The sequence below is a fragment of the Fukomys damarensis genome, unplaced genomic scaffold (assembly GCF_012274545.1).
Source record: "Fukomys damarensis isolate Sample0158 unplaced genomic scaffold, DMR_v1.0_HiC HiC_scaffold_12, whole genome shotgun sequence".
In the NCBI taxonomy this organism is placed as follows: domain Eukaryota; kingdom Metazoa; phylum Chordata; class Mammalia; order Rodentia; family Bathyergidae; genus Fukomys; species Fukomys damarensis.
This window is the reverse complement of record NW_022900924.1, coordinates 55,313,195-55,339,240: the sequence shown is the minus strand read 5'-3', so window position 1 is coordinate 55,339,240 and position 26,046 is coordinate 55,313,195. Positions and strand designations below refer to the sequence as shown.

At 53.3% G+C, this 26,046-nt stretch overlaps 1 protein-coding gene and 1 long non-coding RNA gene across 4 annotated transcripts; one reads left to right on the top strand and one right to left on the bottom strand.

Annotated features, from left to right (window-relative positions):
- Window positions 1-15,613: 15,613 nt before the first annotated feature.
- LOC104862384 lies at window positions 15,614-23,508 on the bottom strand. Of its 3 annotated transcripts, none has more exons than XR_004516860.1 (3): window positions 23,164-23,508; window positions 16,574-16,914; window positions 15,614-16,484 (listed from the first exon to the last, which is right to left on the bottom strand). It is a non-coding gene; the product is annotated as an uncharacterized LOC104862384 (long non-coding RNA). The 3 variants fall into 3 exon arrangements; XR_004516859.1 differs by lacking the exon at window positions 23,164-23,508 and adding an exon at window positions 18,975-19,051; XR_780288.1 differs by lacking the exon at window positions 23,164-23,508 and adding an exon at window positions 17,055-17,133.
- On the top strand, window positions 16,932-21,388 carry Rtp3 (receptor transporter protein 3). Its single transcript, XM_010624370.3, has 2 exons — window positions 16,932-17,763; window positions 19,367-21,388. The coding sequence occupies exons 1-2, from the start codon at window positions 17,600-17,602 to the stop codon at window positions 21,096-21,098; spliced, it is 1,896 nt and encodes a 631-aa protein (XP_010622672.1). The 5' UTR covers window positions 16,932-17,599; the 3' UTR covers window positions 21,099-21,388.
- Window positions 23,509-26,046: the final 2,538 nt, after the last annotated feature.

Here is a 26,046-nt window from a genome sequence, read left to right as displayed (position 1 = left end):
GGGGTAGGGGCCCCACCAGGAGGAAGCACAGCTGCAGGGCAACAGGCAGAAAACAGTGGCTTTGTGACCCAATGTGTCTGGTTGCCAAATGTTGCCCAATTCACAAAGACCCAGGAGACAAAGAGCGCCTGTCTCCTGCCACCCTCCTGCTGGCCAGGACCCTCTCCCTCGGAGGCTGGTTCTTCCTAGACCTGCTGGGTACCTGCCCAGGTCTCCCGCCAGGGTGGAGACCCCTCAGGCTTCCTGCTCCTCCCCTAGGGCTGAGACTTCCATGCTCCTGGCTGGGGCGGCAGCCCAGTCGCAGGCAGAAATCTGAGCTCTGTGGGACACAATCATCTCATCTAGTGAGACAGGAATGAGCAGCGGCCCCCCGGGGACAGTGTTCTGGGAAGGAAGCTGTCAGCCAGGGCAGCCCCGGCCACAGCTTCTTCCCAGAAGGAAGGGAGGCCCTGGGAATGCCCCCGACAGAAGCACCCAGCCCGGGGCTGCCCCGCCAAAGGGGCTGCATTCTGGCCTGGGAGGGAGCTGCCCATCCTGCCCGCTTTCTGCAACCTACAAGGTCAAGACGAGGTCAAGAGGACCCTTCGCTGGGAATGGAAGCCAAGAACCTCCTCTGCTCCGTTCTCAGGCTCCCGGCTGCCCCCACTGACTTTCCGGCCCTCCGTTCACCGGCTCCCTGGACGGCCTGAGCAGGGGAAGGTTGCGGACATGGCTAGAAGCAGAGACGGGGGTTGGAGGCCCGGGCTGCAGCCAGCTCCACCCTACTCAGTGCCGGAGACCCGCAAACTCCTCACTTGTCTGAGCCTCTGTTTCTCCGTGTGCAGAAATGGCAGCCACGTCCTGGGGGAGTGGAGCCAGAAGCCATGGTGGATGCTTAGGAAGCGCTCAGTGTGCGTACCGCTGTCCACCTTCAGGAGCCGCCTAGGGGCTTCAGAGTCTCATCTGCGCCTGGGCTTCACCTCCCCTCTGCCTCCTCCTCTCTCTTCCCTCTCCCTCCCCTTGGCTTCCTTCTGTCTGCCTGGCTCCCTGTCTCACCTCCACCTTTTGCGGTCCTGGAGACCGAACCCAGCACCTTCACACAGAGCTACACCCCCAGCCCATTTTTTTTATTTCGTGTTTTAAGACAGGGTCTCACTGAAGCACTGAGTTGCCCAGATGGGTCTCAGATTTGCAATTCTCCTGCCTCAGCCTCCTAGAGTGCTGGTATGACCGGTGTGCACCACCACACCTGGCTCTCTCATCCCTCTCAAACACACCTGCCTATAGGTACGGAGTGTGCCTTCCACTGAGGGCTGAGCCTCCTCTGCCACAGTACTGGTACCTGCTGGCCCTGTGCCCATCCCCACCTGACTCTGAGCTCTCGTGCCTGCACCCCAGGGCCCACATCAAGGACCTAAGTGAGGGCTGCCTGATCCGCTGAGTGTGGAAGACAAGGGGTGAGAAGCTGAGGAGCCCCTCAAATCCTTTGGTCACAACTGCAATTGATAGCACTCTCCTCTTCCTCCCAGAAGTAGGAGAACCTGGCCTGGGGGAGGAGCACAAGCCCTGGGCAAGCTGGACCTGTCTCAGGTTCCCTCTGTGCCTGGCGGAGACCTCCCAGCCAGTGGGGTCTTCTTGGGAAGGAGCAGGAGCAGCAGAGCTCAATAAGACCCCAGACCTCATCAGCTCCCCAAAGAACTCGCTGTCTTCTTGATCTACCAAGCAAAGCGTAATGCTGAACAAAGCCCCACCACCACCACCCCAGTATTCACCTCCAGAAAACTCAGGTTTGGAAGGCTCTGAGAGTTTAGCCATCTGGTTGACCCTCATGGGCTCTACTCCCCAGAATAAACACGCTGACCTCCCCGAGCACGCGCTGTTCGGAGGACTTGGGCCCTGGAAGGCAGAGGACTGGGGGCTCAGGACAGCAATGAACCAATAATGTCACCAAATGTTACCCCATTTGCAAAGGAAACTCGGCAATCAGAGAGCTTCCCTCTGCTTGTGCCATCCTTCCTGACCTTCTCCGCATCCTCCTCTGCCTTGCTAGAGCCTCTTCCCCTGCCTGGGCCTCTTCCTTGCCCTCCTCGGGCAGCGTGGGGCCAGGCTCAGTCTCCCCAGGACGTTCCTTGGAAGTCCCGCTGCCCCATCTCTGTCCTCCACTGCCGTGAGCCGGCCCCGACTCGCTTCCCCTTCCCCCTAGACTGGTGCCTCCTCTTCCTTTCCATTCCACGGTCCTGGCCGGCCCTGCGCTCCTGCCGCATCTTCCGCCGCTCTCCCTGCCTCTGTGTCCCCCACTACAGTGGACCCAGGAATCCCAGAGGCATCGTTCCTTGCACCCCCTTCTTCTTGTGATCAGTCCTAGGGAATCTCCTCCTCCTCCCTCTTTTGAGGCGTCCTCTCTGCGCTGAAAACTGCCCTCACCTGCACCACTCCAAAGACAAGTACCCAACGCTGCGTGGAGCAGCCCCACCGGAAGTCCCACCTGGCCTTGAAGCCCCGCCCACCTTCCAGTTCTGCACCCAGACGGAGAGTTCTGCACCCAGACTGCGTGGCTCTGTCTATTCCTCCAGCTAGCACAGGTTACATCCCTGGAGGTTATAGATACAGCATCTTCAAGTGACAAAAATGTATTATCTAACATTCTAAAGGTCAGAGTTTCAAGATCATTGCACAAGGAGTACCCAGGGATGCGTTCCTTCCAGGTTCTGGGGGGAAGCAACCCCCGTCCCTTTCCAGCTTCTAGATGCCGACCACGTTCTTTGGAACTCGGCTCCGTGCCATTCCCATCTCTTGTTTCTGCCCTTGCATCTCTCTTCACGCTCCGATCTGCCTGTGAAGACTATTGTAATGGTGTCAGGGCTGCGTGGATAATCCAGAAAAGCGTCCCCATCTCCAGATCTTTAACTTTAAGTCATCTGCAAGGGCCTTTTTGTCTTGCAAGGTAAAACATATTTACAGGTTCTGGGAATTGGGTATGGATATGTTCAGGAACTATTTCTATCGTATCACACCACTAGGTTGGATAAACTGTGCACCTACGGAGTGATGCCTACAGCAGCCAGCAATTGCGTGGATAATCCAGAAAAGCGTCCCCATCTCCAGATCTTTAACTTTAAGTCATCTGCAAGGGCCTTTTTGTCTTGCAAGGTAAAACATATTTACAGGTTCTGGGAATTGGGTATGGATATGTTCAGGAACTATTTCTATCGTATCACACCACTAGGTTGGATAAACTGTGCACCTACGGAGCGATGCCTACAGCAGCCAGCAAGTAACCTATGTGAAACTATCTCCAAATCCACTACCGAGGGATCAAAATGGAATTCTAAAAAAAGGGCAACTTGGAGGACCGCAAGAGAAGGAAAACAGCAAAATGTAAAAGCAGAGGGAACGTAAATAGATAATAAAATGACAGATTTAACACTAACACAACAAAAATTACATAAAAGGCAAATGGTCTACATAATCCAATTAAAATACTGGGATTGGAAGAGTGGATTAGGAAACAAACCAGCTCGAAGCTGCCACAAGAAACTCACTAAAATAAATAATAACACAGGTAGCTTGAAAGCAAAAAGATGGAAAAATATAGGGTGAATAAACATCAAGAACACAAAGCAGGAGCAACTGCACTGATAATAGGTGAAGTGAAACTCAGAGCAAAGAGAGTATTAGAGGCAAGGAGGGCTGCTACACATTGTGATCCGGCCACAGCCCGTTGACCGTCAGAGATCGCCTAACTCGTGCTGGACATGTAATCTTTAAAGAAAGGACTCTCCTACAGAAGAAATATAGGATTAGAGGTCCCATTTGAGCCAGCTATTCCCCTTTATTACCCTGCTGGGAATCTTCCCAAAAGAATTAAAAGCTCATACCACAGAGATATATGCGCACCCATGTTTATGGTGGCATGGTTTTTAATAGCTCAATCTTGGAAACAGCCCAAATGCCCATCTACTGATGAATGGATAAAGAAGATGTGGGGTTTTTTTAATCTAATGGAGTATTATTCAGTCATAAAGAAGGATGAGTTTGAGACACTTCTAGGTAAATGGATGCACCTTGAAACCGTACCCTTCAGTGAAATAAATCAGTTACAGGTATGTAAATATCACATTGTCTCTGGTGTGAGAAACTTAAAGTGTAAATGAGGACCAAAAAGAGTGGCAGATATTGTGAATAGGAAGAAATTGTTCAAAATTATATGAAGTGTGAGGTACTTTATTAATAATTAAAATATTGTATGCAAAAAGTTATAGCATTATTAGGAAATGAGTTGAGAGATAGATTAGCAAATGAAAATGCACATATAATTTTAAGATCATGGTTTACTTTATATTTACCACTGTTATTTTCTAATAATTTTTGTTATGAAGTTATTTTTTCATAGAACCACTTTTATATTTTCTTTATATCTACTTGCATTACATTAAAATTTTTTTTAATTTTAAGAAAAATATAAAAACTCAAATGTATAATTGAGCAAGTCGTTCCAGAGGAATACTCAGGTGCCCAAGGCGGAGGTCAAGAAAGGAAATCTTGCGGCGGGGATTTAGCTCAGTGGCGCCACCACCTGCCTCACAAGTGCAAGGTCCTGATTTCGTTCCCCGTACCAAAACAAGAAAAGGGAAATCTTACACACCCAGAAGCACCCCCAACAACCCTTCCCCACAACTCCCCTCACCCCAAAGCTAGCTGCTTCCTGATTTCTAACACCTCCCTTTGGGGCTGGCTGGCTCCGACTTTATGCAAATGGCATCATACAAGATGTGTCTTTGTGTCAGGGTCCTCTCGTTCAGCGTTATGTTTGTGCAATCGTCCTTTTTTAATTTTCCAATTATTATTTTGTTTTGTGATAGTTGATAATGTTAGCAACACCTTTTTATATCATCCAGATGTCTGGCCAGCTTGTACCATTTGCTGATCAATTCTAATTACTTGGGAATTTCCATGAACACAGTAAGAGCAGCCTCATTCTTTTCTTTCCGTTGATTTTGCACTAGAGGGAACTTCTCAGTATGACACCAGCCAGATGTGGAGATAACACATCTGAGTCTCATTTCTGAATCCAGAAGAAAGCCTCCCACATTTCCTGCACTGCTTATGGTACCTGCTTACTGCAGGCTTTGTATAGACTTGCCAATTTGGGGGATTAGAAAAGGTTCTTGATACTCAGTGTTTCACAGGTTTCTTAATTTTTATTTCTATTAGTACACATTTCCAATATGTAATGATTATATTTAATCTTGAGGAACTGGCATGTGTATATAACACAAGTAGTTTTAAACAAAATGAATATTGAATTCCAGACCCTATTAAAATAATCATTTGACTTTTCTCTTTCCTAATGAGTTGCAAAGATTTATTTCTAAATGCTAAGCCAATCTTGCATTTCTGAACGTACACAGACAGAGATCTAGAGATAAGAGACTGTATTATGGCAATATTTGGCCTCTAAAAATAAAATTGTATTGAAAGATAGCACATGTATGTACACATAGCCTAAATATCATAACATGTGCACAAATCATAAATATTTATTTCGAAGGCCCCTCTTCCCTCTGGCCGGGGCTGGAAGCCAGGCCCTGGTGCGAGCTGAGAATGCGTTTCATCCCTGCGCCTCCCCCAGTGTAGGCGTCCACTTCCTTGAAGTGCGTCAACTTTGAAGGTGTCCACTTCTTCTGTCCATGTCCTGCTCCCTGGGTCTGTCTGTCCCTTCTGGCTCACAGGGTCCTCTAAGGATTCCTCAGAGCCACCCGTCTCCCTGCTGGGGCCCAGCGCCTGTCCTCTTCCAAGCGGGAGACTCAGGGACAGCGACCTGAGCGGAAAACTCCGAAGGCCTGGGAGTTTGGCCCTAGCTCTACCCCTTCCCAATCCCCAGGAGCAGGCAAAGCCCTCGGCCTGTCGGGGCTTCCATTTCCCTGGGTGAAAATCACAGGGTTAAACGTGCTTTTCTCATGAAATTGCTAGGATTCCGTGGTGTGAGCTGATAACACACTTTCCAGCATCGCCCACGTGAGGGGCTGCCCCTCGGACGTCCTTGGGATGAGGGAAGGGGGAGGCAGTGAGGGAGCAGAGGTCAGCCCCAGCACAAGCCAGACCACGTTCTTATTTCTCCAGGACATCGGAGCTGGATCCAGGCACAGCAGCTTCCCACAGGACCAGGTGTGTGCAGATGACACAAAGCAAAGCAAGGCCACACGGAGGACAGAGGGAGGGGACTGCTTTCCCCAGTCTCCGCTGGAAGCTGAGCCCAGCAGGGTTTGCAGGCCCTGACACCAGACACCAGCGCTTGTGACCCTTGGGCTCTGGTGTCCAGTCTGCCTCCCCATCCTATTACCTGTGACTTTGCAGCTCTCTCTCCCTCTCTCTCTCTCTCTCTCTCTCTCTCTCCTTTTCTCTGTCCCTCTCCCCCTACCTCTCTCTCTTTTCTAGTTCTGGGAATTGGACCCAGAACCTTCCCACTGAGCTACATCTCCAGACTTTTTTGGGTTTTTTTTATTGAGACGGAGTCTTGCTAAGTCACCAATTGCCCAGGCTAGGCTCCAACTTGCAATCCTCCTGCCTCAGCCTCCCAGAGTGCTAGGACAAGCATGTGCCACCACACCCATCTTCTTTGTGCCTTGCGGCCTCGCCCCTTTCCCAAGCTCCAGACCCCTCTCTCTGGCCCTCAGCTCTCTGCCGCTCTCACACAGCACTGCTTTTTTCCTTGAACCCATGCAGTGGCACTATCCCGGGACCTGGAAGTCACTGTGCTGGTGACTGTGGCAGCTTAGCCTCCCCCAGCCGGTCAGCAGGCACAGCAGGATGGCGGGAGAGGTGAGCCCACCCCTCCCTATCCTCAGGGAAGGCCCTGCCTGAGAGGAAGCAACATGAGGACAACATGGCGGCCACAAGGGCAACATGAGGCCTGGGACAGAGGCAACTGGAGGAAAGAGGAACCGGGGTGCAAGGCTGGGGTACCTGGGAGATGAAACAGGACCTGTGGCTATTTGGAAATGGAAGAAAGCATCAGAGAAGTAAGCGATTTCCAGGATATTTGGAAATATTATGGCTTGAGGTTGCTTCTGTGAAATAACTTGATCAAAAAAAAAAAAAAAAACAATCAAACACTGTGGGAGCTGAACATGAGCTCTGCTGCCGTTTCAGAACAGGGGTCTCTGCCCCTGTCTGGAGGGGCGGGCTCGGGGGAGGAGGGCTCCCTCAGACGGCAACTCCCTCGTGGAGCGTTTGCTCTGGGCCAGGGCATGTCCGGGGCCAGGTCCACCGACGAGTCAGACGTGGTCCCTGCCACTAAGTGCAACGGGGGCCGAGCCGGAGGCTTCCACCACAGGACATGAGGGGAGACACGGAGGGCCACCGCCCTGTCCAGAGCCCTGTAAGCGTAGGAGCAGAGGGTGCAGGAAGAGGCTGTGGATGATCAGAGGACATCGGCTTCCGCTCTGGGGAGGTGGGACAGAGGCCAAGGATGGACTGAGACAGGCAGCCAGCAACTATGGGGCTCCAGCCACAAACCAGGAGAGAGAGAAGGTGCCCTAAGTCAGGCTGTGGCTGTGGAGAAGCCACGAAACAGTTGAACCCCAGACGTTTGTTAGAGGTAGAGACTGCAGGCCTTGCTCCCATAAGAGGTGACTGTATGGCATGCAGAAGTCGGGTACAGGGCGCCACCACAGCAAGTGGCTTAAGACACTGACTGAAACAGGGAACCCTGGATAAAACAGAGCAGAGAGGAGGTCAACCAGAAGTCTATTCTGGATGTGGTGAGGCTGGGGAACCTGGACAGACTGGGGGTCTGTGAGGCAGCAGGTGCCTGGCTCACTGTCCCCCCAAGTGGCACCAGCCCTACAGAGTCCAAAGGAGAAACATTTTGGGTCACAGGTCCGTTTCCTCCTTAGGACAATGCAGATGCCCATTTTTATAAATGCTGGGTCCCACTCTGGGGTCGCAGAGCACTCTGTGCGGTGTCACAGACGGACATGCTCAGTCTTGGGGAGTCTGGACACTTTTCCTGACAACCCTCCCCTAGCCTGGCCCTGACTTCCCTGGCAGCCTCCATGGCGCCTGTGGTCACGGCATCTGCAGCCAACTTCAGGTCCACAGGCTCACTCACAAGCCTAGGAAGGATGTGCGCAGTTTTCAACACTGTTTGCTCATAACTCACAGGCCACTTGCCGTTGTCGTGGTGTCAGAGAACAAAGAAACTCACCAGGCTCGACGTGAGCCTTAGGAAGATGAGAAGCCTGGGAAAGAGCGCAGCTCTGCACACGAGCTCTGGTCAGGAGCAGCCCGAGAGGGCCCTTTCCAGGAGAGGAGCCCGGACAGTGAGGCTCGTCTGCCCTCTGGCCCTGCTCGTGGGCCCTGCTGCCCAGCCACTCTGGCCCACAGCGCCCCACTGCCTGGTGCTGGTTCCCCGTTCCCTACGCCACCCTCAGGACCACCTGAGTGCTGTCCCCTTTGGGAAATGGAGAGTGACACCCACATGACCACCTACTCCCTTCACCCTGCTGCCCTGCCCGGGTCACCCCTCGGCAAGCCGTGCCAAGGAGGAAGTGCTTGCATATGGGATTTTTTGCTTTTGTTTCCAGCCAGGCTGTGTGGGCTTTGGTGTCCTGGGCCAAGGCCTTACTGTCTAGGCTGGGACAGCTGACCTCGGTTTAAAAACGCACTGACCTACATGACAGTTGGCACAGCAGTTTGGAGAGCCGTGCAGCAGTAACTGAGAAAGCAGGAGCCACCCTGTGACCAGGGCTGAAGTGCTCAGGACCTTCGCCAGCCGGCCTTGTTTGGGGCATGGTCCCTTCCTCGCACAGGGACTCAGAGGGACACTGAGGTCTTTCTCTGCACCGTCCCCTGCCTGCCTGGAGCAGTTTCACAACTAAACCTTGTGATGGACTGATGCCCACACAGTGGGAAGCAGAGGACATTTATGTCCCGGCTTCCAGAACAACAGGCACAGTCACAGGCCAGAAGGTTCCTGTGCAGTTTTGCACAGTGCTCACCCATTGTTTTCGTTTTACAGGCCATTGGGCATTGTCCTCAGGTGTCCAGGAACAAGAACGTACCAGGTCGGATGGGAACCGGGAAGCACGAGACGCGAGGGCCGACGGACTGCCTGGATGGACCTCAGCTGTGGCTGCCGAATGGGACTCACTGGGACTTCCCGTGGGAGGAAGAAGCCGAGGAAGTCCAGTCAAACATCTCCACCCAGGCTGACAGCGCTGCCCAGCCAGCAGCCTCCTCCGGCCGCCGCTCCTCCTGCCGCCCGGGCGCAAAGAGGTCAGCTCGGTGCCGAAGAGAAAGGTCACAGGATGCGACACGAGGGCCCGGGCCATCCTCCTCCTGGCCAGACCCTGTTCACCTCTCGGTGCACACCCAGCCCCTGGGGGGGCAGTGCCCTTCTGTCCCCACCACTGCTAAGTCCTGGATCAGGTCAGCCTGCTTCGGAGAACAGGGAAGCTGGCGGCAGGAAGCCCGGGGTGCAGCCCGCGAGGCCAGAGGAGGTGCCTGCAGGTACCCCAGCCCTCGGGCCAAACGCCTTCCCTGCAGCCGGCCCTGCACTCAGCCCCCAGTGACGGGACCATCTCCTGGGCTCCCACAGGATCCACGTTCCTGCCTGTAAACTCCCCTCCCCAGACTGTGGGTCAGGAAGTCCCTGGCATGCTGCTTTTTGATGCCAGCCGCAAGTCCTCCATCCCTCGGACGTCATTCAGGCTGAGCTGGGATGCGGCTTCTGAGACAGCTGAGTTAACAGACATCCGGGGACGCAGGGAGGGCACACTCTTGGCCTTAACCCAGGACTGATGCCAGTGAAAGTGTTCAGTCTTCGTCCCCAGTAGTCTCTCCAGCCTCGGTGCCAGGTGCTTCCGGAAAGCCGGGGTGCTCTCACCACTGTGTCTCCAGGAATAAAGTAGATAAAATAATCCGATTTCCGGGGTCATCTCGGAGGGACAGCTGACCACCAGGCTCCTGGGCCCTTCTCCCACCACTCTTTACAAACACGATTTGTGTTTTCTTCTGAGGATATCAAGGACATACAAGGAGTTTTGGTAAAACCCATAACTCTCGGCTTGAGCCCACAGACACGCAATGGGTAACTAAGGCTGGACAAAGTCTGGCGTCTTCCTTTCCTTTTGCATCTGCCTCATTTATTTGTTTGTTTGCTTGCTTTTGACACAGGGTCTCACTCTAATTCAGGGGCCTTGAACTCACTATGTAGCCCAGGCTGGCCTCAAACTTGTCTCCCGCCTCAGCCTCCTGAGTGCTGGGACTACAGGCGTGCAGTACCTCGCCTGTCTCCTTGTTACCTTAAAACTTGGCTCAGATTCCTGATCAGCTCTGCACGTATGGGTGTCCGTCAAAAACAGGTGAAACGTGGTTTATTTACCGTAAATTTGCCTAACATCTCTCATCCTCCTCCTTGACCAAGGACAGCACGGTAAGAGCAGTCTGTACAGGAATATTCAGCTGCCAGCTTTAACCCTAGAATGGTTGCCCACGAATGTCCCGCCATTGCCATAAACCTGCGTCACCTGGATTTCTGCAGAGCCCGGAAGGAACGGAGACTGACCCTGCAAGTGGGCGCCGATGTCTTGGGAGCCCAAGAATTTCTCTGGAGCTGCGAAACCAGGCCTACAAAAATGGCCAGCCAGGCCCTAACTCCCTCGGCAGCCCCTTAAACGCTGGGCCCTCACAGCCAGCCCGACCCCTGTCAGCACTGTGTCCCTCTGCCTGGTCTTCTAAAGCCCCTGCTCATTTGCTCTTAGTCTCCAGTTCAAGGTTTTGCCTGTAAATCAGTGCGAGTGGCTGTTCTCACGTCCAGTGTCACTGAGTGACTTCCACTTGGTAAATACATGTGAGGAGGTTCAGGGGGCACGAGGGGGCGCTCGCTTCTCCCCAGAGGAGGGAGCGGAGGCCTAGCGGGAGGACTCTGGAGAGAGAGCAACCCCAGAACTGCCACCAGCACTTCCCCCAGGAAAGGGCGCTGGGAGGAACCTAGAAGAATGTCTCAGAAAACCACCTTCAGACCTGGCTTTGCTGGAAAGAAAGACGTAATTGTGAGGCAAGAGAGCCTGCCTGTCCTTGGGGAAGGCCGGGGCTGCGACACCAGGCTGGGCTGAGACGCATCCTGCCCCCAACTCGGAGCCACGGGTGCCTCAGCCGGAAGCCTGTGGGGGTTTTGGAGCCAGCGACCCCATTCCCACCAGGGCACCCGGAAGGTAGAGAAAGCTATGGGCCAAGAGAGTCTGGCCCGTGCCTTCCTGCAGCGGTACGATCCTGGCCTCCTCACCACGCCACACGCAGGCTCGGCGGAAACCAACACAGAGATTCCACCATGGCTGGAGGGGCTTGGGAGAGTCCATTCCCCTCACTCAACAGGTAGGGAAACTGAGGCTCAGGAAAGAGACTTTCCCTCTTCCCAAACACACTTTTAAACTCATTGTTTGAGATTTCCCACCCTGCCCTCATCTGGCTTCCCCGTGGTCACTCTGTGTCACCATGGAACGCTGTCAGAGCACAGGAAGCTGGCACTGCTCCGCACCCACTCACCAAACCCCAGGCTTCCTGTGGGTTCCACCGCTTTCCCCAGGAGTGCCCTCCTTATCTTCCAGGATCCCACCCAGGAGACGTTGTATTTAAGGTTAGGTCTCCCCAGTCTCCTGTGGTCCGTGATCACTTTTGAGTTCTTCCTTATTTTCCATGACCTTGACCGTCTTCAGGAATTCCCTGGGATTTTCTCATGTTTCTCTCATGACTGAGCTAAGACTATAAGCTTGGGGCATGAGGATCGCAGAGGTGAGGCTTCCGTCACCACGTGAGCCTTGGTCCCAGGGGTTATGGTTCACATCTGGACTCCCCCAAGGCCTCACGGGACCAGAGGTGGGACTCTTGGAAGATGATTGGGTCAGGGAGGCGCAGAGCTGATTGCCGCTGGGAAGTGGGGCCTGGTTGGAAGCGTTCATCTGCCTCTCTGCCTCTCCACTGATTCTCTCTGTTTCCTGTCCACCATGCTGTGAGCAGCTTTCTTACTCCAGGCCCCTCTGCCGTGTTGTCCTGCCTTGGAGCCAGCCGGCTTTTGACTGAAACGTGAACCAAAACAAACCTCTCCTCCCTTAAACTGTCAGGTATTTGCATTTGGATATTTGTTCCAACAACAAGCAAAGCAACTAAGACTCCTGGGCGAAGGTACTATCTTCCCATTTCCCCCGCTATACAGCTACTGAGTCTAGCCACCCAGAAGGAGGGTGGTAGGAGCCGAACTGAACCTCAATTCCTGGAAGGAGAAATATCTACTACGTCATTTGGAATTCTCCGTAAAGAGCTGTCTTTCTCTGTGAATTCAATTATTTACTGATTTATATCCGTATTGACTGGTGTATATTTATTTCATACACTGGGTTATAACCTAGTGCTATTTATTTTAGTGTGCAGACCATTTCATCTTGTTACTGCCACGGTGCAGCCCTCACAGACAGAGCCAGGTGGTAAACGTGCATACACTAAGCCCTGCCCACAGGCGCCTAAACTGTAGCCAGGCCTGCTCACCGGCCGTGCACTGAGCTTCCTACAGACGCCGCTCACTCTAATTCGGTTTCAGGATTCCTTCCAGCCTTCCTTTCTTGCTTAGCTGTAGCTTGCTCCTCTGGCAGTGTGGACAGCCACGCCCCCACTCGGCATTCATTTACATACACATTCAACCCCAGTACTCCCGGGAAGCAGTTTGAGATCCCTAACCCTAACCCTATGGGAAATAACTTTACCAACTCTAAGAATTTCTGGGCAAAACTGTTTTCCAGAGCGATCTGGGTGCGCCCATCCTGTTCCCCAGCCCCCGTGAGTGCAGGTGCACCGTGCATCTGTAAGAATCTTCCTGCCCTTGTATTAATGCACTGCTTCCAAGCTCCAAATGCACACTACAATAAAGTGTACTCTTGCCAGGGATTTAGCTCAGTGTTTCCGCTGGCTGCCTTGCAAGCACAAGGACCCGAGTTTGATCTCCGGTACCAAAGGAAAAAAAAATGTACTTCTGCATCGCAGAAACACAGTTCAGTCAGCAGTGGGCCACAGAGACTGCCACTGCTGTCCCATAAGGTCATGACAGAGTGAACATTTTCTGTCACCTACAGACATTGCGATTGCTTTAGCCTCTTAAACACAGCGGTGCACTGTTGTTTGGTCCGGTGCTGAGTTCTGAAGGCGCCTGTCCTTAGCAGAGAGCGTGATGCCAAGATTTATCAGTAGAGGGCGCTAGAGGGCCACTGCAAGAGGAAAGTGCGGGCTGCAGCCTGCAGTGGCGGGAAAGGGGCAGTGAGGCCAGGGACGGGCTCTCCCACTGGCCGGGTGCGCTGACTGCCTTGGTGGCAGCTCTCTCCACACTCCACTGTCCACGACCCTCTCTAAGGCTCGCCTAGCCTGCACCCTCGAGGCCCGTGTATCCAGCAGCTGCACCTCCTGCCAAATCCACAGGCTCAGGGCTCAGGAGCCCCGAACCCTCTGGACACCGCACACTGGTTCCTGACTGCCTGAGGGGTCTCGCCAAGTTGATAAATTGCCCAGGCTGAAGTTGCAATCTTCCAGCCTCAGCCTCCCAGAGCTGGGACGACAGGTGTGCAACACTATTGTAGACAGGTAAGTTAATTAGATGTCTTGTAGGCAGTTAGACAGGGCCAGCCCTCCTCGAGGAGCCAACAGAGAGGACAATCAGGCCACATTCACTGAAGGCCAGCGTTGTAAAAGAAGAGAAACTGCCCAGCCCTGTTCTTCCCCTAGGGACGAACATCAGTGCCTGATATTCTGTAGGTATCAGTCCTGGGTGGGGGCCAAGGTCTTAACCTACCCCTTCCAGGAATGATCCCTGACCCATCCCTAATGGAAAATCCTTGTATGCCTCCTATGCGACTTGCGTCCCCATTTCCCCATGTAATCAGTATTACCTGGACTACTGTACTTGTGGTAATCTTACTGGTTGAACATAGTTTTGTCCCACCTCATGTCCACCATGCGATCTCTTGCTGGAGCAATATTGCCTAAGCGACTCTACTTGCAACTCACTCTTTGACTGTGGTTTTGTCCCATCTCGAGCCCGCCTCAGCTTGTGGCTTTGTCCCATAAAACACCCTTGCGAAGCAGGGTGAGCAGACAACCCGCGTTCCAGTCCCGCTTCTGTCTGTCTTAGACAGAAGCTGTCTTTCTCTCAATAAATTTTTCCTACTCTTAACCTCTGTGGTTCCCAGAATTCATTCTTGGATTTTAGAGAACACGAACTCACGTTTCGGACACCTAGCAGGTTTGAGAGGTGCTTCTACCCCCCCCATCACCCATGCCTAGCTCCTTAGTATTGTAATATGAGTACCTTACACTAAGATTGGTATCATAGAATAAAAATGTATCTGTTGCTTATCTGAAAGGCAAGCCGTACTGGGCATTCTGGATTTTGTTTTCTTTGCTCTACCTGACTACCCCAGCCTGGAGTTTTACACAGCCCGGCCAGATGCAGAAGCCCGTGGCTGCCAAACCAGCCTACAGGGAAACTCAGCCCCTCCAGCCTGGGTCTAACCCCACCCTCTAAAGAGAGACTATGAGAGTCCAGAAAGTCCCAGTCTTCTGCTTAGAAGATGCTAATTTCAAAGTCATGTGTGTTTTGTAGACAATAAAAATTAGAAAAGGAAAAAAATTTTTAGACATTTTATAATAACAATAATTTTTTTAAAGGCCCTATGAATAAATCTAACAAAGGTTGTTGAAGATTTTTATGCAAAGATTACTTAACTTCACTAGGTACGTTAACAAGGCCCCACTCTCTCCCTAAAGGAGAGCTGAACCAAGCCGGTGGACCAGACACCAGAAAACTGCAACCTCCGAAGAAGCCCTGCGCCCTCCCTGTCTGTCATCCCTGGAGCGGCAGATGGGCCCTCCCAGGAGAGTGGTCGTCCTGGACCACTGTGCAGCTGAGGAAAAGCCTGGGAAGGAGAGCCTCCTGGAGAGAATCTAGCTTCTAGTTAAACATTAGCCCGGAACCAGGGTGCCCAGGTCCCAGTGCAGCAGGAACACATAACCGAGCTTATTCGCGAAGTTACCAAGATACGTACCCAGCGGTCTCCCGCAACCTCAGCCACCCAGCCCTGATCACCAGGTCCCTGAAGGCAGATGTGACCCCATGGGCCATGACAGTTCCTCCCAGGGCCACAGAAGGTCAAACCCTCCACTGCCCTACGGAGGAGCTGAGACTTGTCTTTTCTCCTCAGATAAAATCACCACTCTTGTTGCTATTCTTGGGGTCCCGCTCAATTCTTCGCTTAAGACATCAGAAACCTGAGCAAGACCCCGACTTGGTCACACACCTGCCCCGGGAGTGCCAAGGCCAGGCACTAGGGACAGGCCTTTACCCAGAGCCCTCAAAATCACTCCCATTAGCTGATCCCATGAAGCTTCCATAACCCCACATCACCTGCCTCACACAGTCGTCCCTCCAGCGCCACCTGCTGTCCTCTGTTCCCAGACACCCTGAGAAGTCCCACCCGGCCACCATCTCTTGTTCAGATCTCTAAGGAACAGAAACCTCTGGGTTTCTTCTGATTTCATGTCTCTGTGTTGTGTCTGTCAACCAAAGAAACTTTAGATCACCAAACCTCTCTCAAGATCTTTAATGACATCAGCAAAGACGCTTTTTTCAAATACGTATTCCCAGTGCTATTGTGGGATGCAGGTTCTGTTGTTCCAGGTCCCTGGTGTCCTCAACACAGAACTGGTCAAGGCTCACAAAGAGGCAGCGAAGGTGCACTTTTACTGAAGGTGGGAAAGAAGCCTGCTCTGCAGAGTGAGAGCAGCCAGTGGAAAGGCTCACAGCAGCCCTGAGGATAAGGGAAGGGATCCTTTGTGCCCAAGATTCCTGGGTTATCTGTCCCCTGCAAATAAGGCTTTGGGACAGCCGTCCTGTCCACCATTCACTTGGCTCATTCCAGTGAAAACTGTCCTATCAAGAAGCCTGTCTGGCTTCCTGCCATATGCAAATGAAGGATCAGGAATTTCGCCTTCTGATTGGCTGTGCCCACATGCAAATGAAGGATTGAAGAGAGCATCTACTGATTGGTCCTGTGACCAAGGATTGTGGGGTGCCTCTCGTCCTGGGAGTGTTGCTCTGCCTTGGGGAGAGGGGATATCTTTTGGGGTTGCCACAGTTCAACTCCCCGCACCCTCTTTGACGAGGTCCCCAGCAGCTGCTAACCACTGGCTTAGGCACCTGGCTGGTAAGAGAGTGGAACTCTGCATTTGAGACAGAGGACATCAGAGGGTCTGGGGACCCCGGAGAATCCAGGACAGCCAGCAAACTGCACTAGGAGCTCGTGGACAAAGGAGGACACGGCTGATTGTCACTGTTCCCGTGCAGCTGTTTTATAAGGTTGTCTGGAACCCCGAGCCATTCTCCGGAGGGAAACGCAGTTAGGTTCCTGCTAGCCTCTGGTCACAGTCCGGTCACCTGATCAGTCCAGGACCTTGAGCTGTTTCTGTTAAACAGACTTTGGTCGGTACCTGCTGTTGGCTCAAGCTCAAACTCACAGCCAACTGCACAAACTCGCACTTGAAGGACACTTACGTGGCATTCACATTTCTCCTGCAAGGACCATCGCAGCCCCGTGCTCTTAGGGGTCTGACCGCGCATCAGCTGAGGTCGCTGACAAAAGGCACAGAGGTGAAGGACAGGGCAGAACTGGCCACAAGGGGAAGGCGTGCTCACTGCGGGATGAGATAAACAGGCAGAGAACGGAGGAAAGCGGCCAAAAAGAAATTTGGAAAGGGGAGAAAATAAACCAAAAGAGAGAAATGGAGAGGGTTTCCCAAATGTAGTTAATTCATAACTGGGCAAACAGTTGAGAAACGGACCTGCTGCGGTGGGGACTGGGCAGGAGTCGCTGGCCTCCAGGACCTGGGGGGTAGCTGGTGAGAGGAAGGAGACTCAGTTGCCAATGGGAACCAAAAATGCCCTCCCCTTCCTTCCTCGGCTCCGGGATTGTGAGGCCTCGCTCCTGGGAAGCAGCCAGGGCATAGGTCAGCGGCCGGGGGACAGGAAGACCCACCCTGCGGGGGACGGGCCCTGCGGTGTGGACATCCAGAGTCCTGTCCGCCTTCCCAGGGGTGCTGCCAGTGCGAGCTTTGCCACCTCCTCCTCCCTGGCAGCTGCCGGTGGGAGTGGGGTGCCAGCGGGGCCCCTCTGCACAGGGAGAAGCTGCTTCAGGAAGACTGGGCTGGGGTCTCCATCCTCCTGCGCACGGCCAGTGGTCCAGGGCAGCCCGGGGACCACAGAATGCTGTCTTCCTGAGTCTGGGTCCAGCACGGTGACCCGGGATCGCTGAGGGTCCACAATGGCCGCATCCTCCTTTGCCAGGTGCACCCACACCTGACCCGGATCCCACGGCCCTCTGCCTTGGTGATACTGTGATGGGTGAAACCATAAATTACCTGCTCCTAAATTCCCTGTGAAGCCCCCTGTCACTCTGTGGACTTGGGGACAGGCTCCGCGGACCTTGGTCCTTGCGTCACAGGCCTGGTCTGTGGTCCCAACCCAGTGCTCGTGAGGGAGAAGCAACTGAGCCCTCCTGGGGCCAGAGGTCCCGGTCACACCATGGAAGCCACGGATCAGGACATAGAGGAGTGGAACGAAGTGTTCCAGGAGCTAATTCAGGAGGTAAAACCGTGGCACACGTGGACGCTGGTGACAGACAAGGACCTTCTTCCCGATGCCCCGCAGCAGGGCTGGTCGCAGTATCAGCAGAAGACCTTCGCCAGGTGAGCAGGGAGGTGCGGGACACACCCAAAACTGCCTCACTGCGCTCCCCATGCGTGTCACTTGCTGGCCCCGGGGAGGAAGACGTTTGGGCTTCCTTAAAGTTTTTTTCTCTCTTATTTAACTTCTAACAATAGCAGTGGTGGGCACCACTGTGGGTGATGACTGTGTACAAAATTCAGGCTGCAGGGCTGGGACGGGCAAGGGAGAGACAGGAGCGGTTTGCCTGAGGCTGTTGCATTCCTGTCCCAAGCTGGAGACCCCAGGTCCACCCGGAGCCCCTGGGGGAAAGGCCGGAGGAGCAGGGCGCTGAGCGACTTGCAGCAACCCTTCCTCTCCAGAGCCGATAGAATCTTTGTAAAGTGAGACTCAGGGGTTGCCCAACATTTCACCCTCTTCCGGAGGGAGCCCCAGTGGGGGCAGAAGCGAACAGAGGGTGGAGTCCTGGACTCTGTCCTGGCTGCTGCCCCTTCTGGAGGGCTCTAGGTGGAAGAGGAGGCAGAGCTTTCCCAGGCAGGAGCTGGCATCAGGAGCCCCAGAGCAAGTCTCAATCTGTTTATTTCGAGAACCTGGAACTCTGGGCTGGGACGCACGGGGCACAAGTGCTGTGTCCGAGCTGGCGGGGCAGGGCATGGCTCCAGGAAGCCCCAGTGAAGCCCCAGTGAGTTTCCACAGTGGCCTCATAGGGCTTGGAGCATCCAGGCGGCTCCCCATTGGTGCATCCTGGCCTGCACCCTGCAGGGCAGCCAGATGCTCTCTGCCAAGGCCCCCAGCTCTACACCATAGTTGGTGGGGTCCCTGCCCCCCACCAAGCATGGCTGGCTCAGCTGCTGTGGCCATAAAACCAGATTCCAGCCAACACACAGTGCCCAAGGTATGCAGGCAGTGGAAAAGAGGGCCAGAGCAGTAGGAAGAAGCTAATCACTGCTGCCCACTTCCTACTGGCCAGCGGGTCCCATCCAGCGTCTCGCCCACTCCCACGGTTGCTGCCATTTTTCCCACCTGTCCTATCAGCTCCCTGTTCAAATGTCTCAGCCTTGACGGCTAGGGCGGGGCCCCACTCTGGTACCCAGCTGGATGTCAAGGCACTCGGAATGGGAAATGCTCCAGGCTGCCTTGAGCATAGGAATCGGGGTTGGGGGAGAGCAAAAGAGAGAGCTGTCTTCGGGGTGGCTCAGGTTGGGGCCCCTGGGCGCCCCAGCATAGTACATACAGGACCTGTAGGGCTCCCCCTCTGGTCTGCAGCTCTGAGTAAGCTGCATCACTTGTGGATTTCAGCGCAGGATTTTGTGAGCCTTTGGCGGGCTTCCATCTGTCTACGAAGGAAGCTGGTCTCGCGGTCCAGCCAGTGGAGGGCCAATCCCGCCTCTGGCGCCCCTGGGCTGTGGGTGGGTGAAGCTCCCAGGGCCCCTGGTCCCTGCAGCAGGCAGGCTGGATGCAGAAGGCGCTGAGGTCCCTCCCAGCCCACGGGACTCGCTACCGCCACACGGACACCTGCAGGTCACGGGCCTGGCCATGGCATGGGGACAAGCGAGCAAAGGGCACGAGGTTTGCTCTGCTGCCGGCTGCGTGGCTGATGCCCAGGCCCTGCCCTCTGTCCCGCAGGTTCCAGTGCTCCTCCTGCGCTCGCAGCTGGGCCTCCGCCCACGTCCAGGTCCTCTTCCACATGCACTGGAACAGGAAGAAGCACAGGGGCCGCGTGAAGATGCGGGTCTTCTCCCAGAGGTGCAGGAGGTGTGCACAGCCCAGATTTGAGGCTGCGGAGTTCACTCTGGAGAACATCAGGCGGACCCTGACGAACCTGGTGTTCCGCATCCTGAGGAAGTGCTACAAGGAGGGCTTCGAGGCGATGGAGGACATGCCCACGGTCAAGGACACCAGCCTGGAGGGGCCGCACGACAGTCTCAACTGCGAGGCCTGTCTGCAGGGCTTCTGTGCCCAGAGTGGGCTGAGCCTGGCCCCGCAGCGATCAGGGCTCCCCTCGCTGCCTAGCCCCTCCGAGGACACCAGGGCCACTGCTACCTGCAGCCACCGCCCCTGCTCCCCACCCCCCAAGGTGGACAAGCTCCTTGTGTCAGCAGTGGACTCTAAACTTCCCAAGGCTGACCCCAAAGTCAGCCACGCCTCAAAACCATCAGCTGCTCCAAGATATCCAACCGAAGAGGTGTTGCCCACATTAGCAGTGACCCCCAAAGTCTCTAAACTTCCCAAAGCTGACCCCAAGGTCAGCCACGCCTCAAAACCATCAGCTGCTCTAAGATATCCAACCGAAGAGGTGTTGCCCACATTAACAGTGACCCCCAAAGTCTCTAAACTTCCCAAAGCTGACCCCAAAGTCAGCCACGCCTCAAAACCATTGGATACTCTAAGAATTTCAACCGAAGAGGTGTTGTCCACATTAATAGTGACCCCCAAAGTCTCTAACCCTCCCAAGGCCGACCCCAAAGTCAGCCACACCTCAAAACCATCAGCTGCTCTAAGATATCCAACCGAAGAGGTGTCGCCCACATTAACAGTGACCCCCAAAGTCTCTAAACTTCCCAAAGCTGACCCCAAAGTCAGCCATGCCTCAAAACCATTGGACACTCTAAGAATTTCAACCGAAGAGGTGTTGCCCACATTAATAGTGACCCCCAAAGTCTCTAAACTTCCCAAAGCTGATCCCAAAGTCAGCCACGCCTCAAAACCATCAGCTGCTCCAAGATATCCAACCGAAGAGGTGTTGCCCACATTAGCAGTGACCCCCAAAGTCTCTAAACTTCCCAAAGCTGACCCCAAAGTCAGCCACGGCTCAAAACCATTGGATACTCTAAGAATTTCAACCGAAGAGGTGTTGTCCACATTAATAGTGACCCCCAAAGTCTCTTACCCTCCCAAGGCCGACCCCAAAGTCAGCCACGCCTCAAAACCATCAGCTGCTCCAAGATATCCAACCGAAGAGGTGTCGCCCACATTAACAGTAACCCCCAAAGTCCCTAACCCTCTCAGGGCCGACCCCAAGGTGCGCGACTGGCTGGCCATTCACATGCCTTCTCCCACAGACAGCAGAACAGCAGTGGACACAGCCGTTGGGAACCCCAGGGTGATGTCAAGAGAGCCTTCACCTGCACTGCCCCTGCCTGCTAATTCCAGATGGGACAGAGGCCTCTCCTCTTCGAACCAGACCAGGCCCCCCATTTGCCAGGCGAACACCAGGGTCCCGACGCCCCCACTCCCTGAGTCTTGCGATTGCAGCCCCCTGCAGAGCTGCACCCCAGTGCATCTGTGCCTGCGCTGCCCTTGCTGTCTGCTTCTAGTCCTCATCATTGGCGTGGTGCTGTGGTACTGGCTCCCCTAGGAGCCTTGAAGCAGGACACCAAGGTGGGAGTCCCATGCTATAGCCAGAGACCTTTCCTGGATAGGAAAGGTCCCGAAAATCCACAGACCGGAAATGGGTCCTGAGGCCAGGGAGCTGGAAACCAGCTGCCTGATCTGTAGTGGGGTCTCGGGAAGGAGACAGCGGTGGCAGCAGCAAAACAGCCATTGAAATGCTCATTTTTAAGTTGTGGTGACTTTCACCTCAGTTAAAAGAAAAACTCCTGCAGTTTTGTTCATTCTTTTTCATTTTTTTTGGTACCGAGGATTGAACTCAGGATGCACTTGTGAGGCAGGCAGCAGCATCACTGAGCTAAATCCCTGGCCCATTTTTGTTCATCCTTGACAGAACCAAGGCTGAAGTGGTTAGGACTCAAAACCAAAGGCCTGTTGGAATCTTGTACATCCCACAGGCATCAGCAAATTTAGAGGCCCTCTCACCTCAGGCTGTGGAGACTTGAGGCTGAAACCTCAGTTCTCACAGCAGAGAACTAAGGGGTGAGGCAGGACAAGACACTTGGGAGGAGCAGAGAGCCTAAAAAGTCCACTTAGCTTTTCTTTCAAAAGTATTATTTCTTGTAGCGTGTGTACAACATATGCTAATATATTTAAATGATCTGTGTGAATATGCATGATAATAAATACACATACGTTTGAAGTGCTGCTCAATGTCCTTTGTTGGCTGAATTATGCAATCAAAAATGTTGGAGGAAAATGACCAAAGAAACAAGCATGGAAATCCATGGGTAGATTCTCACTGGAACTGGGAAACCAAAGCAGCTTTTTAAAAACAACCTGTTCTGAAGCTGGGTGTGATTGCATAGGCTGAGGCAGGAGCACTGCAAGTTCAAATTCCACTTAGGCAACTGAGTGAGACTGTCTAAAAAATAAAGGAAATGGCTGCGGATTTAGCTCAGTGGTTCTGCCGCCTGCCTCACAAGTGCAAGGTCCTTAGTCCGATCCCGGGACCAACAAAAAAAATTTTTTAATAAATAAGTAAAAAGGGACTGGAGATATAGCTGAGTGTTAGAATCCCCCGGACTTGACCTCCAGTCACACACACACACACACACGGATCCTGTTCTGATTCTGGGCTCTTTCCTGCAGGACTGTCTGTCCAGGCAGCACCTCCTCTATGCCCCCGGTTCCCATGCTACCTGCCTCCCCCGTGTTCCCCAGGTGTCCAGGGCACAGGCTGGCTCCCCCTCCTCTCTTCCTCCCGCACCCAAGGAGGAGGCCAGTGGCTAGGGAAGAGACCAGCGCACCACCATGTGAGGCCTGAGCTCTCTGCTCTTGTGTGGCTGTGGACAGCCGCCTTCCTCTCCTCGTGCGTATTTGTGTGCGACCCCAGCTCGCTCCACTGCCAAAGACGCGCTTGCTTCCTGAACTGAAAACGTGTGTTTTAGATCACATGGAACAATGGACTCAGGAGACTTCGTAAACAAGTTTGAAAGTGCTCACATGAGCCTGGCTTTTTAGACATCCCCGCCACTGTCCTCAGAACAGGGGCTGCTGGCATGGGGACAGCTGGCCTTGGAGAGCCAGCCCAGGGCAGGGGCAGCACCTGGCGGGGGTTGGGGACAGGCAGTGGGAGCTGGGAACCCCAGCAGGCTGGCCTGGGAGACCCTGTGGGGCCTGGTGTGACCTGTCAGGCCTCCTGTCTTCTTCACTTCTGTCCTCCCCTGCCGACTGTGTCACCCACGCTCCTGGGTGCTGCTAGTGCAGGGCAGCGGTTTTCTGCGACGTCCCCTAGAGCCAGCGGCATTCACCAGAGCTCCAGCCACACCTCTCCAAGTTAGACTCCAGATTCTGACTTCTTAGCACAGCACGGCTGCCAAAACCCTCCTTCCTATCTCCTGCTGGAGCGCCCTGGGTGTGTTCATCATGGGTTTGGCCACTGGCTCAAGGGAGAAGAAGGGGTTGCAGAGTTTTTAGGATCTTCTCTGAAATTCCCTTCTCACTGGGCAGCCTCAAGTTCAAACTTACATCTCCCCGATCAGATAAAATGAGCACTTTCTGCTTTGCTGTGTCCCCAGGCGAGACCTTACCTGGTGTGTGTCCCCTTTTGAGGGCCTCTCCCCGGGCCTGGCCACGCCGGGTGCCCCGTGCTTTCTCACATCCCTCTTCTTTCTGCCCAGCTTTTAGTGGCTGCTCCAGTGGCTTGGTGCAGCCACAGCTGTGGCAGAGTGAGGGAGAATCTGGGGGTTGTTCGTGCAGCTTCTCAGGAGAGTTTTCCAGGCCACTGCCTTCTACGGCAACAGCAAAAGTCAATGAGGCTAAGCAGCCAATGAGGCCAACCCTGCCTCAAGGAGAGCGCCAGTGTCAGCTGAGTGTGCCACGTGTGTAATTTAGAATTTTCCAGCAGCACATTTTAAAAAGTAAGAAGAAAAAGAAGCCGGATGTGGTGTGCACACCTGTAGTCCCAGCACTCGGGAGGCTGAGGCAGGAGGATCACTGTGAGTTCAAGACCAGCTTAGGCTACATAGTGAGTTCCAGGTCAGACTCAACTGCAAAGTGAGACCCTGTCTCAAAAACACCAAAAATAACCCTTCAAAAAAAAAAAAAAAAAAAAAAAAAAAAAAAAAAAAAAGGTAAGAAAAGCAGGTGAAACTTTTATAATTCATTCTCTTAATGACAATGTACTAAAAAATCATCATAACCTGTAATCAAGACCAAAATTCTTCATGACATATTTTTTATTTATTTATTCATCATTCATTTATTTATTGTAGTTCAGGCAGGCCTTAAACTCACTATATAGCCCATGATGTCCTTGAAATCCCAGTAATCCTCCTGCCTCAGCCTCCTGAGTGCTGGGATAACAGGCACGTGTCACCACCACACCCAGCTGAGATATTTTGAAGATTTTTTTTATACTTAGTCCTTGAAATCAAGGGTGCATTTTACACTTAGCCACAAATTTTCAGACATTATATTTTTTATTAAAGATACCCCGTGTTTAGATTTCATAAACTTTACGATTAGAAATTTGGATTTCACTTGCCCAAGTTACTCTGCACATAAAGTTGTCCAATAGTGGGGTAGAGAATCCATTTTGAAAATGAAAGTAGTGTAAACTAAATGTCAGTTCCGCAGTGAGTCTAGCACCAGAGACCTGGGGCTTTTGGACAGAAGAGCACTTGGTATTTCTGGGATCCCAGGAAATGCCTGGGCTTCTCGCTTGCGTCTGGCCGCCCGGGAACATTTCCCCACACCCTGTGGACACTGGGACTCAGAGGTAGTCAGTTAGCATTTGTCGGCTTCTAATCGGAATCCTCACACGGACAGCTGCAGGAAGTGCCAAGTAATTCTGCAAGGAGTGATTGCTAATCAACATGAAGGGTGTTAGAAGTGTGCGCAGCGGGCGGCTCCAAGGCAGGGCAGTGGCAGGGGAGCCTGGCGGAAGACGGCGGCTCGCAGCATGGCGAACAGGAAGCAGCGCGAGAAGGGAGGAGCCAGGCCACGCCCCCATGACCCACTTCCTCCAGCCAGGCCTGGCCTCCTCCTGCCGAGTCAGTAATGAGCCCCCCAAACCCAATCACCTCCCGAGAGCACGGCCTGTGAGTGCGTGAGGCTCTTGGGGAGCACGGAGATCGACACCCTAACAAGCTACTGGGGGGATGAGTGACGTTCACCATATGAGGCCTTGCAGATGTCTCCCCCTCACCCAGGGGATTTGAGCCCCGGGAGAACCACGCCGGACTTCCGGCCTACAGAATCTCGAGATAAATTGGTGTTCTAAGCAACTAAATCTGCCGTTATTTTGTTGTGAGAATCTAAGAGACTCGCGAGACCTACCGACTGAAATAGGAGGACTTTATTTCAGGTTTAAAGTGTCCACCGGATTTAGCTCAGTGACACCGCGCCTGCCTCGCAAGCACAAGGTCCTGAGTTCGATCCCTGGTACCAGAAAAAAATAAATAAGTAAAGGTAAAGGAGATAAAGTGTCTACCGGCTCAACAGACTGCAGAAGGGCACTGAACGAAGAGAAACTCTAGTTTGTACAGACTTTGTCGAAGGGGGTGGTTTTTCTAGCAAGTGAGTTTACCAGATCAGGACAAAGGCAGACAGCTTTGTAACTTTGTCTTGAAAGACAGTGTCTTACGAATTCACATGAGAACAGATTGTCATAAACTTTGTTTGCAGGACAGAGTTGTCAGTTTTATCTGTACCAGAACAAAGAGCCACAGCTACAGGGGAGGGGAGTGATGGGGCTCGGACTGTCCAAGGCAGGAACGGACTTGTTTTTCTTTAAATCTTGCTTCAGTTTCTCCCAACAGCAACCGGAAGTGCATCCGTCTTAGACACCCCCACCCGTGGAGCAAATGCACAGCCTCTTGTCCTCTTCCTGAGCCACAATCTAAATTTCGACTGCCCTTTTCCAAGGGCTTTTCAGTGGGGTTGTTGGAAATCCTGGCACCAGTGGAGGTTCACAGAGGACCCAAAACAGCCAGCTGGACTGATGACCTTTGGCCCCACAGATTGCACTTGAACAAATAGGAAACAGCCAGCAACTAGAAACCTCCAAGGGAGCAGTGGGAATCTGAGAAGACTGTCGGAATCCCCTGTGACAAGTGTTATTCTGAGTCGTCTGATTAAATTACTAAACACGCAGCCTGCCAGGACCCCTGCCTGCCCCAGGGAATCTTTCTGGCCTCCACAGGACTCTGATTCCCTCAATCCTGAGCCCTGCTTGAGGATAGTGTTAGTTCCTGGTTACCTTGTCCGCTGTTCTACACTGAGAATATTTTTAAAGTCAGACTGGCAGCAGTGGAGATACAAGAAGTTGGCCTGTGCACAAATATCACTCAGCTGCCTGCCAGACAGAAACAGCTCATGGGCCCAGACAGCCGGGCTCCCCACAGAACAGGGTTAGAACCCAGGCTGGACGTTTGCGTCCACAAAGGAAAGGGCAAGTTTTTAAAATTGTG

Excerpts from the sequence above, each read along its gene's own strand:
- Rtp3 (XM_010624370.3), top strand. The coding sequence starts at position 17,600 with ATGGAAGCCACGGATCAGGACATAGAGGAGTGGAACGAAGTGTTCCAG. Across the intron at positions 17,764-19,366 it reads CAGCAGAAGACCTTCGCCAG|GTTCCAGTGCTCCTCCTGCG; the intron begins GTGAGCAGGGAG and ends TCTGTCCCGCAG.